Below are 11776 nucleotides of genomic sequence, written 5' to 3'. Positions count from 1 at the left end.
GGGAGGAGACGGGGACTTTAGGTGGATTTTATTTGATCTCAAGTCAATATACTTCGTTGGGAAGGGCACTGAATGCAGACGTTGGGACATGCAAGTCTTAGAAGAGGTGACATTTGGAGTACACAGAACGGTGCAGAAGATATCTGTGCAGGAAGGAACTGCAGATGCTGGTTTACACCAAAGATAGACACAAAATGCTGGTGTAACTCAGCGGGACAGGCAGCATCTCTGGAGAGAAGGGATGGGTGACGTTTCAGGTCCAGACTCCTCTTCAGACTAATTAAAGTTCAGACTAATCACTGAAGAAGGCAGGAGAATGGGGTTGGGAAGGAGAGATAGGTCAGCCATGATTGAATGGCGGAGTAGCTTGATGGGCCGAGTGGCCATTCTGCTCCTAGAAGTTATGAAGTATGTACTTGTTTTTCCAGCGTTATCTGGTGCTAAGGCCAAATAACTCCTTGCGTCTCACGCTGCAGCTGGATACAAGACCTGGACAAGCTCAGAGACAGAGAGCTTGCACCTGCCCCACAGCTTGTTCTGAGTGGTAAATGAGGAAGGAAACGGAATTAAAAATCCCCAAGACAAACTCCCCCGGGACAAAGACACACAATATTTGCCTGCGACCTTTCACTTCTTCCTGTCACCCGAGCTGCACAAAGCGTAAACATTCAGATCTTCTCACAATGTCTTATCTTCCAAGATGTTCGATATGGTAAAGGTCGCTGGAATGATGGGACTTGTGAGCAGAGGGCGGATCTGCTGACATGTCCAGAGACATTGACACATAACACAGTCCAGCACAGGAACAGTCTGAAGAAGGATTCCGACCTAAAACATCTCCCATTTCCTTTCTCCAGAGAAGCTGCCTGATCGGCTGAGTTCTAGGATCAGTACAAGGCCATTCAGCCCATCAAGTAGACTACTACGCCATTCAATCATGGCTGATCTATCTCTCCCTCCTAACCCAATTCTCCTGCCATCTCCCCATAACCCCTGACACCCGTACTAATCAAGAATACTCAACTAAGAAGAGTTACTGCAGCATGTTGCATTTATCTTTGGTGTAAACCAGCATCTGCAGTTCCTTCCTACACATTTTGTCCGCTCCACTGTGAAATCGTCTCAAGGTATGTCTACTTTGGAGACGATCCCTCCCGCTCTCCCGCTCCACAACCACGTTTTACACCAAGTCTGAAGAAAGGTTCTAACCCAAAACGTCACCTATCCATGTTCTCCAGAGATGCTGCCTGACCCGCTGAATTACTCCAGCACTCTGTGAAACGTCACCTATCCATGTTCTCCAGAGATGCTGCCTGACCCGCTGAGTTACCCCAGCACTCTGTGAAACGTCACCTATCCATGTTCTCCAGAGATGCTGCCTGACCCGCTGAGTTACTCCAGTACTCTGTGTCTATCTTCAGCACAGGAAGCCTGGGTACATCAGCAGACATTAGGGCGGCACGGTAGCGCAGCGGTAGAGTTGCTGCCTTACAGTCCTTTCAGCGCCAGAGACCCGGGTTCGATCCCGACTACGGGCGCTGTATGTACGGAGCTTTACGATCTCCCCGTGATGGTGTGATCTTCGCTTTCCTCCCACACTCCAAGGACATACAGGTTTGTAAGTAAATTGGCTTGATATATGCAAGTGTAAATTGTCCCAAGTGTGTGTAGGATAGTGTTAATGTGTGGGATTGCTGGTCGGTGTGGGCTCGGTGGGCCGAAGGCCCTGTTTCTGCACTGTATTATCTCCAAACCCTCTGAACTCTAAACCTCAAGCCTAACTACACTAGAATGAAGTAGTTTAGTTTATTGTCACGAGTACCGAGGTACAGTGAAAAGCTTTTTTATTGCATGCTATCCAGTCAACAGAAAGATTATACATGATTACAATCAAGCCGTGCACAATGTACAGGTGCAGGATAAAGGGAATAACATTTAGTACAAGATCAAGTCCAATTAAAAATAGTTGAAAGGTCTCCAATGAGGTAGATGGCAGTTCAGGACTGCCGTGGTGATTAGGATGATTCAGTTGCCGGATAACAGCTGGGAAGAAACTGTAGACAGACACAAAACGCTGGAGTAACTCAGCAGGACAGGCAGCATCTCTGGAGAAACGGAATGTGTGACGTTTCGGGGTCGAGACCCTTCTTCATACTTTCATCGGGAAGAAAAAGCTCCTTATTGTGGAGGTGTGTGTTTGCACACTTCTGTAACTCTCGTGTGATGGGAGAATCGAGGGAACATTTATTACAATTTTATGCACATTTAAAACAAAATGAATAAATCGTGTTTTGAGATATTATATGAAGTACTGTGAATGGGGTTGGGAGAGATAGATCAGCCATGATTGAATGGCGGAGTAGACTTGATGGGCCGAATGGCCTAATTCTGCTCCTATCACTTATGACCTGATGAAATAACATCCAATAGTTGGAAAAATCTCCCGTTTGGAACCATTAACACATGCGGGATAATTGGAGATTGACTGCAGATTGTGTGTGTGTATACCTTTAAGACCATTAGAACATAGAACTACATACAGGAGCAGGCCCTTCGGCCCACAATGCCTGTGCCGAACATGATGCTAAGTTAAACTAAGCTTTACACTGTAACTCGGTGCACGTGACAATAAACTAAAATTAAACTAATCTGGGTCTGCACATGATCCATTTCCCTCCATTCCCAGCTGGTCCCAGTGCCTGTCGAGAGTCTCTTAAACACCACTATTTGTATCTGCCTCCACCACCACCCCTGGCAACGCATTCCAGGCCCCCACCACCCACTGTGTGAAAAAAAAACCCTGCCACGCACATTTTCTGTAAGCTTTTCGCCGTCTCATCTTAAAGCAATGTTCTGATTCTGACAGTCTACCCTATCTATAATTTATAAACTCATTTCAAGTTGCCCCTCAGCCTCTGATATTCCAGAGAAAGCAATCCAAGTTTTCCCCTCCTGATACTGCCTGACCCACTGGGTTACTCCAGCACTTTGTGATTTTTGCTTCTGGTTCCAGCATCTCCAGTTCCTTATATCCAGGTTTGCCCAACCTCCTCCTCTGGGTGACACCCTGTAATCCAGGCAGCTTCTGGTAAATCGTCAGCTGCCACTTTAACTTCACGTACACAAAGTCAATAGACAATAGACAATAGACAATAGGTGCAGGAGTAGGCCATTCAGCCCTTCGAGCCAGCACCGCCATTCAATGCGATCATGGCTGATCACTCTCAATCAGTACCCCGTTCCTGCCTTCTCCCCATACCCCCTGACTCCGCTATCCTTAAGAGCTCTATCCAGCTCTCTCTTGAAAGCATCCAACGAGGTGAGAAAAGATAAAGATTAATCAGGGTCAGGCACAAAGGGTGGTGGTGCCTGGAATGCCCACTGTTGTCTACAGGTGTGATCTCAAGCGGAAAACAATATGGAGAAGAGCAAAACAGGTCAAACCACTCTGGAGGTGGCAAGGAGAGAGGGGGAGCAGTGGAGAGTATGCGATGACGTTAGTTAAAGTTAGAGAAGTCCAATGTTCATACCGCTGGGGTGTAAGCTGCCCAAGCGAAATATGAGATGCTGTTCCTCCAATTTGCGCTGGGCCTCACTCTGACAATGGAGGATGGTCAGTGTGGGAATGGGAAGTGGTTTGGCAACCGGGAGATCCAGCAGGCCTTTGCGGGCAGAATGCACGTGTTCAGCGAAACGGGTCGCCGAGCCTGCGCTTGGTCTCGCCGACGCACAGGAGGCCAAGCCGGGAACAGCGGAAACAGTAGATGAGGTTGGAGGGGGTGCAGGTGAACCACTGTCTCACCTGGAAGGACTTTTTTTAAAGATCAAAATATATTATAGAGTCGTACAGCGTGGAATCAGGCCCTTCGGCCCAACTTCGCCGTCTGTACGGAGTTTGTACGTTCTCCCCGTGACTTGCGTGGGTTATCTCCGAGATCTTTGGTTTCCTCCCACACTCCAAAGACGTACAGGTATGTAGGTTAATTGGCTGGGCAAATATAAAAAATTGTCCCTAGTGTGTGTAGCATAGTGTTAATGTGCGGGGATCGCTGGGCGGCGCGGACCACGGTGGGCCGAAGGGCCTGTTTCCGCTCTGTATCTCTAAATCTAAATCTAAAACGTGCCCACGCCGACTAACATGCCCCCATCTACACTAGTCCCACCTGCCTGTGTCTGTCTCACATTCCTCCAAACCTGTTCTATCCATGTTCCTGTATAAATGTTTCTTAAACGTTGTGACAGTCCCTGCCTCAACTGCCTTCAGCTGACTGTGCTATCTGCACAAGATGATCAATTCTCAAAGGCAGCTGGGACAATGTTTGGAGGGACTGGTAGCTTCTCACGTGCGATTCACCACAGTCGCCACTTCTGCTTTCTGGAAGATGATTCAGCAAGTCGACCGCGGCTCGTGACAGCCTCCCCCACAGACTGTCAGTGACCCAGCCCATCATAGTGCGCCTCCTGAAATGAAGACGGCATTACTGGGCAGTGTGCTCCTCCTGGCCTCCGCTCTCCCACACCCCGGCTTGCCCGCCATTTCCTGCAGAAATGAGCTGGGCCAACAGGTGGATTGGTGAGTACGAAAAGTCTGGCATTGAAACTTTCCAAAGAGTGAGCGGCCTGGATAGAGTGGATGTGGAGAGGATGTTTCCACCAGAACCAGAGGTCGAGGCCTCGGAATTAACGGACGTTCCTTTAAGAGGGAGATGACGAGGAATACATTAGTCAGAGGGCGGTGAATCTGTGGAATTCTTTGCCACAGACGGCTGTGGAAGTCAAGTCAGTGGATATTTTTAAGGCAGAGATAGCTGGGTCCTTGATTAGTGCGGGTGTCAGGGGTCATGGGGAGAAGGCAGGAGAATGGGGTCAGGAGCGGGAGATAGACAGGCCTTGATTGAATGACGGAGTAGACTTGATAGACAATAGACAATAAACAATAGGTGCAGGAGTAGGCCATTCGGCCCTTCGTGCCAGCACCACCATTCAATGTGATCATGGCTGATCATTCTCAATCAGTACCGCGTTCCTGCCTTCTCCCCATACCCCCTGACTCCGCTATCCTAAAGAGCTCTATCTAGCTCTCTCTTGAATGCATTCAGAGAATTGGCCTCCACTGCCTTCTGAGGCAGAGAATTCCACAGATTTACAACTCTCTGACTGAAAAAGTGTTTCCTCATCTCCGTTCTAAATGGCCTACCCCTTATTCTTAAACTGTGGTCCCTGGTTCTGGACTCCCCCAACATTGGGAACATGTTTCCCGCCTCTAACGTGTCCAATCCTTTAATAATCTTATATGTTTCGATAAGATCCCCTCTCATCCTTCTAAATTCCAGTGTATACAAGCCTAGCCGTTCCAGTCTTTCAACACATAACAGTCCCGCCATTCCGGGAATTAACCTAGTAAACCTACACTGCACGCCCTCAATAGCAAGAATATCCTTCCTCAAATCTGGAGACCAAAACTGCACACAGTACTCCAGGTGCAGTCTCACTAGGGCCCTGTACAACTGTAGAAGGACCTCTTTGCTCCTATACTCAACTCCTCTTGTTATGAAGGCCAACATTCCATTGGCTTTCTTCACTGCCTGCTGTACCTGCATGCTTCCTTTCAGTGACTGATGCACTAGGACACCCAGATCTCGTTGTACATCCCCTTTTCCTAACTTGACACCATTCAGATAATAATCTGCCTTCCTATTCTTACCACCAAAGTGGATAACATCACACATATCGACATTAAACTGCATCTGCCATGCATCCACCCACTCGCACAACCTGTCCAAGTCACCCTGCAACCTCATAGCATCTTCCTCACAGTTCACACTGCCACCCAGCTTTGTATCATCTGCAAATTTGCTAATGGTACTTTTAATCCCTTCATCCAAGTCATTAATGTATATTGTAAATAGCTGTGGTCCCAGCACCGAGCCTTGCGGTACCCCACTAGTCACTGCCTGCCATTCTGAAAGGGACCCATTCATCCCCACTCTTTGCTTTCTGTCTGCCAACCAATTTTCTATCCATGTCAGTACCCTACCCCCAATACCATGTGCTCTAATTTTGCCCACTAATCTCCTATATGGGACCTTGTCAAAGGCTTTCTGAAAGTTGAGGTACACCACATCCACCGGCTCTCCCCTGTCAATTTTCCTAGTTACATCCTCAAAAAATTCCCGAAGATTAGTCAAGCATGATTTCCCCTTCGTAAATCCATGCTGACTCGGAACGATCCTGTTATTGCTATCCAAATGCTCCGCAATTTCGTCTTTTATAATTGACTCCAGCACCTTCCCCACCACTGATGTCAGACTAATGGTCTATAATTTCCCTTTTTCTCTCTCCCTCCTTTCTTAAAAAGTGGGATAACATTAGCTACCCTCCAATCCACAGGAACTGACCCTGAATCTATAGAACATTGGAAAATGATCACCAATGCGTCCACAATTTCTAGAGCCACCTCCTTAAGTACCCTGGGATGCAGACCATCAGGCCCTGGGGATTTGTCAGCCTTCAGTCCCATCAGTCTGCCCAACACCATTTCCTACCTAATGTGGATTTCCTCCAGTTCCTCTGTCACCCTAGGATCTCCGGCCACTAGAACATCTGGGAGATTGTTTGTATCTTCCTTAGTGAAGACAGATCCAAAGTACCGGTTCAACTCGTCTGCCATTTCCTTATTCCCCATAATAAATTCCCCTGCTTCTGTTTTCAATGGACCCACATTTGCCTTGACTATTTTACTATCCTCCTTTATATTATTGGCTAGTTTACCCTCGTACCTCATCTTTTCTCCCCGTATTGCCTTTTTAGTTATCTTCTGTTGCTCTTTAAAAGAGTCCCAATCCTCTGGCTTCCCATTCTTCTTTGCTATGTTATACTTCTTCTCTTTTATTTTTATGCTGTCCTTGACTTCCCTTGTCAGCCACGGGTGCCTCTTACTCCCCTTAGAATCTTTCCTCCTCTTTAGGATAAATTGATCCTGCAACTTCTGCATTATTCCCAGGAATACCTGCCATTGCTGTTCCACCGTCTTCCCTGCTAGGGCCTCCTTCCAGTCAATTTTGGCCAGCTCCTGCCTCATGCCTCTGTAATTCCCTTTGCTATACTGTAATACTGACACTTCCGATTTTCCCTTCTCCCTCTCAATTTGTAGAGTAAAACTTATCATATTGTGATCACTGCCTCCTAATGGCTCTTTTACCTTGAGTCCCCTTATCAGATCAGGTTCATTACACAACACTAAATCCAGAATTGCCTTCTCCCTGGTAGGCTCCAGTACAAGCTGTTCTAAGAATCCATCTCGGAGGCACTCCACAAACTCTTTCCTGGGGTCTATTACCAACCTGATTTTCCCAGTCTACCTGCATGTTGAAATCTCCCATAACCACCGTAGCATTACATTTGCCACATGCCATGCAATTTTATCTCCTGATTCAACTGGCACCCTAAGTTGAGGCTACTGTTTGGGGGCCTATAGATAACTCCCATTAGGGTCTTTTTACCCTTACAATTCCTCATTTCTATCCATACTGATTCTACATTTCCTGATTCTATGTCACCCCTTGCAAGGGAGTGAATATCATTCCTTACCAACAGAGCAACCCCACCCCCTCTCCCCACCTGTTTGTCTTTTCTATACGTTGTGTACCCCTGAATGTTCAGTTCCCAGCCCTGGTCCTCTTGTAGCCATGTCTCTGTGATTCCCACAACATCATACTTGCCAATGACTAACTGAGCCTCAAGCTCATCCACTTTATTTTTTATAAAATACAACACTTTAACTTCGGTATTCACCTCCCCTCACACACCGGTCACAATTGGCCCTGACCTTACTCTCTTATCCCATCTAGAACTTCCCTCCCCATTCATTCGAGTCCTTTGCAATTTCTCCTGTATTCGCTCCCCCTTTAACTCCAACTTCCTATTCCCAGTTTGTCAACCCCTCCCCCCCCCTACTTAGTTTAAAGCCACACTTGTAGCACTAGCAAACCTGCCTGCCAGAATGTTGGTCCCCCTGCTGTTAAGGTGTAACCCGTCCCTTTTGTACAGGTCACCCCTACCCCAGAAGAGATCCCAGTGGTCTAGAAATCTAAATCCCTGCTCCCTGCACCAGCCCCTCAGCCATACATTCATATCCCCGATCTCTCTGTTCCTGCCCTCACCAGCACGAGGTACAGGTAGCAGTCCAGAGACAACCACCCTCGACGTCCTACTTCTCAGTCGTTGTCCCAACTCTCTAAACTCACGTCGCAGTATCTCCTTCCTCTTTCTCCCGATGTCGTTCGTGCCCACGTGCACAACTACTTCAGGTTGATCGCCTTCCCTCGCTAGGATGTTCTGAAACAATCGCCGAGCCTGCGCTTGGTTTTGCCGATATAAATAAGTTGACATCTAGAGCAGCGGATGCAATAGATGAGGTTGGAGGAGGTGCAGGTGAACCTCTGTCTCACCTGGAAAGACTGTTTGGGTCCTTGGATGGAGTTGAGGGGGGAGGTAAAGGGACAGGTGTTGCATCTCGTGCGGTTGCAGGGGAAAGTGCCCGGGGATGGGGTGGTTTGGGTAGGAAGGGACGAGTGGACCAGGGAGTTACGGAGGGAACGGTCTCTGCGGAATGCAGAGAGGGGAGGGGATGGGAAGATATGGCCAGTGGTGGGGGTCCCGTTGTAGGTGACGGAAATGTTGGCGGATGATTTGCTAGATCCGCTGGCTGGTGGGGTGGAAGGTGAGAACGAGGGGGATTCTGTCCTTGTTGCGAGTGGGGGGAGGGGGAGCAAGAGCGGAGCTGCGGGATGTAGAAGAACCCTAGTGAGAGCCTCATCTATAATGGAAGAGGGGAAGCCCCGTTTCCTGAAGAATGAGGACATCTCTGACGCCCTAGTGTGAAACACCTCATCCCGGGCGCAGATGCGGCGTAGACGGAGGAATTGGGAGTAGGGGATAGACTTTTTGCAGGAGACAGGGTGGGAAGAAGTGTAGTCCAGATAGCTGTGAGCTATCTCCATGACCCCACCGACAAACACCAGACCTTTATCATCAGCACCATCTCGGACCTCACCATCTCCGGCGATCTACCCTCCAATGCCTCCAAACTTATAGTTCCCCAGCCCCGCACGGCCCGATTTTACCTCCTGCCTAAAATCCATAAACAAAACTGTCCCGGTAGATCCATTGTCTCTGCCTGCTCATGTCCCACCGAACTTATTTCCACCTACCTCGACTCCATCCTATCCCCCCTGGTCAAATCCCTCCCCATCTACGTCCAAAACACCTCACACGCTCTCCATCTCCTCGATAACTTCCGGTTCCCAGGCCCCCACTCCCTCATCTTTACCATGGATGTCCAGTCACTCTACACTTCCATCCCCCACAAGGATGGTCTCGAAGCCCTCCGTTTCTTCCTCGACCGTAGAACCAGCCAATCCCCATCTACCAACACTCTCCTCCGCCTAGCAGAGCTGGTTCTTACCCTCAACAACTTCTCCTTTGACTCCTCCCACTTCCTCCAAACCAGAGGCGTAGCTATGGGCACTCGCATGGGCCCTAGCTACGCCTGCCTCTTTGTCGAGTACGTCGAACAATCCCTGTTCCGGGCGTACACCGGCCCCCATCCCCGAACTCTACCTCCGCTACATCGACGACTGCATTGATGCTACCTCTTGCACCCATGCAGAACTCACTGGCTTCATACACTTCACTCCAATTTACATCCTGCCCTTAAATATACCTGGACTATCTCCGACATCCCTATCCCCTGACATCAGTCTGAAGAAGGGTCTCGACCCGAAACGTCACCCATTCCTTCTCTCCTGAGATGCTGCCTGACCTGCTGAGTTACTCCAGCATTTTGTGAATAAATACCTTCGGTTTGTACCAGCATCTGCAGTTATTTTCTTATATTATCTCAATGGAGTTACGTTAGGTAAGGGGGAGGTCCAGCAAGACCTGGGTGTCCTTGTACACCAGTCACTGAAGGTTGCCGTGCAGGTACAGCAGGCAGTGAAGAAAGCTAATGGAATGTTGGCCTTCATAACAAGAGGAGTTGAGTATATAAGTAAAGAGGTTCTTCTGCAGTTGTATAGTCAAGTCAAGTCAAGTCAAGTCAATTTTATTTGTATAGCACATTTAAAAACAACCCACGTTGACCAAAGTGCTGTACATTTGATTAGGTTCCAATAGAAAAAAAAAAAATGAAAACATACAGTAGTACGCAAACAGTTCACAGCGCCTCCTCAATGAGCCTCAAACGCTAGGGAGTAGAAATATGTTTTGAGCCTGGACTTAAAGGAGTCGATGGAGGGGGCAGTTCTGATCGGGAGAGGGATGCTGTTCCACAGTCTAGGAGCTGCAACCGCAAAAGCGCGGTCACCCCTGAGTTTAAGCCTAGACCGCGGGATAGTGAATAGCCCCAAGTCGGCCGATCTGAGGGACCTGGAGTTAGAGAGGGGGGTTAGAAGATTTTTGATGTAGGGGGGGAGTGTCCATTTAGGGCTTTATACGTGAATAGGAGGAGCTTGAAGTTGATTCTGTACCGTACAGGGAGCCAGTGGAGAGAGGCCAGAATCGGGGTGATGTGGTCCCTTTTACGGGTACCCGTCAGGAGTCTCGCTGCGGCGTTTTGGACCAGTTGCAGGCGGGACAGGGAAGATTGGCTGATCCCAGTGTATAGGGAGTTGCAGTAGTCTAGGCGGGAGGAAATGAAAGCGTGAATGATTTTTTCTGTGTCGTCGAATTTGAGGAAAGGTTTGATTTTAGCTATGGTTCGAAGTTGGAAGAAGCTGGCTTTTACCACAGCGTTGACTTGCTTATCAAATTTTAATGCAGAGTCAAATATCATGCCGAGGTTTTTGACATGCGGTTTGACTAGGCAGGATAGGCTTCCAAGACTGCCTGTTATCAATTTGATGGAGTCGGGGGGGCCGAATAGGATGACCTCAGACTTGCTCTCATTTAATTGGAGGAAGTTCTGTGCCATCCAACATTTTATGTCCTCAAGGCAGTGTGAGAGGCTGTTTAAATTTGACTGGTTGTTGGGTTTCAGGGGGAGGTAAAGCTGAGTGTCATCGGCATAGCAGTGGAAAGAAATGCCGTGCCTTTGAATGATTTGGCCAAGGGGGAGCATGTATAGAGAGAAGAGAATGGGGCCTAGGATGGAGCCTTGTGGAACTCCGCAGGAGAGGCTAGCTGGAGCAGAGGAATAACTGCCTATGTTGATGGCGAAACTCCTATCTTTGAGGTACGAAGCGAACCAGCTCAGGGCAGTGCCATCAATGCCAACCGCGTACCGGAGACGGTCAATAAGGATGGTGTGGTCCACTGTATCGAATGCTGCGCTGAGGTCGAGAAGGAGCAGGATTGCACAGTCGCCGGTGTCGATGGCGAGAAGCAGGTCGTTGTGTACCTTCAACAAGGCAGACTCTGTGCTGTGGTGGGCTCTGAAACCTGACTGGAAACTTTCCAGGATGGTGTTTTGGTGCAGGTAGGGCACTAATTGGTTAAGGATTGCCTTATCAAGGACTTTTGACAGGAATGGCAGTTTGGAAATGGGTCTGTAGTTGCTAGGCAAGGTGGGGTCTAGGTTAGGTTTTTTCAGGAGGGGCTGGACCACCGCGTGCTTGAAACTGGTTGGAACAGTGCCAGTGGCCAGAGAACTGTTGATAATAGAGAGAATGCTGGGACCAGCTATTGCAATGACATCCTTCAGAAGGGCAGTGGGGGCAGGATCAAGGGGGCAGGTTGCAGGTTTCATAGTGGAGACAAGCTTTGCAAGGGAGGATAG

The 11776-nt window shown here is 48.6% G+C and overlaps 1 protein-coding gene across 2 annotated transcripts in view; it reads left to right on the top strand.

Annotated features, from left to right (window-relative positions):
• The first annotated feature begins 20 nt into the window (after positions 1-20).
• The window catches only part of dnase2b (deoxyribonuclease II beta), a 31550-nt gene continuing 19794 nt past the window's right edge, over positions 21-11776 (top strand). Inside the window, exon 1 of one of the 2 annotated variants that reach the window (XM_078408125.1) lies at positions 21-106. Coding sequence is in view for 1 of the 2 variants with exons in the window: in XM_078408124.1 (XP_078264250.1) it covers positions 4467-4573 (107 nt within the window). In the remaining variant the exon portion in view is untranslated. Of the gene's footprint in view, positions 107-4427; positions 4574-11776 lie in introns of those variants that run through there. The other variant, XM_078408124.1, reaches the window with a different exon arrangement.

This window comes from Rhinoraja longicauda, chromosome 11, assembly GCF_053455715.1.
Source record: "Rhinoraja longicauda isolate Sanriku21f chromosome 11, sRhiLon1.1, whole genome shotgun sequence".
NCBI classification, from domain to species: domain Eukaryota; kingdom Metazoa; phylum Chordata; class Chondrichthyes; order Rajiformes; family Arhynchobatidae; genus Rhinoraja; species Rhinoraja longicauda.
The sequence above is the reverse complement of the archived record's forward strand: the minus strand, read 5'-3'. Positions and strand labels throughout refer to the sequence as shown.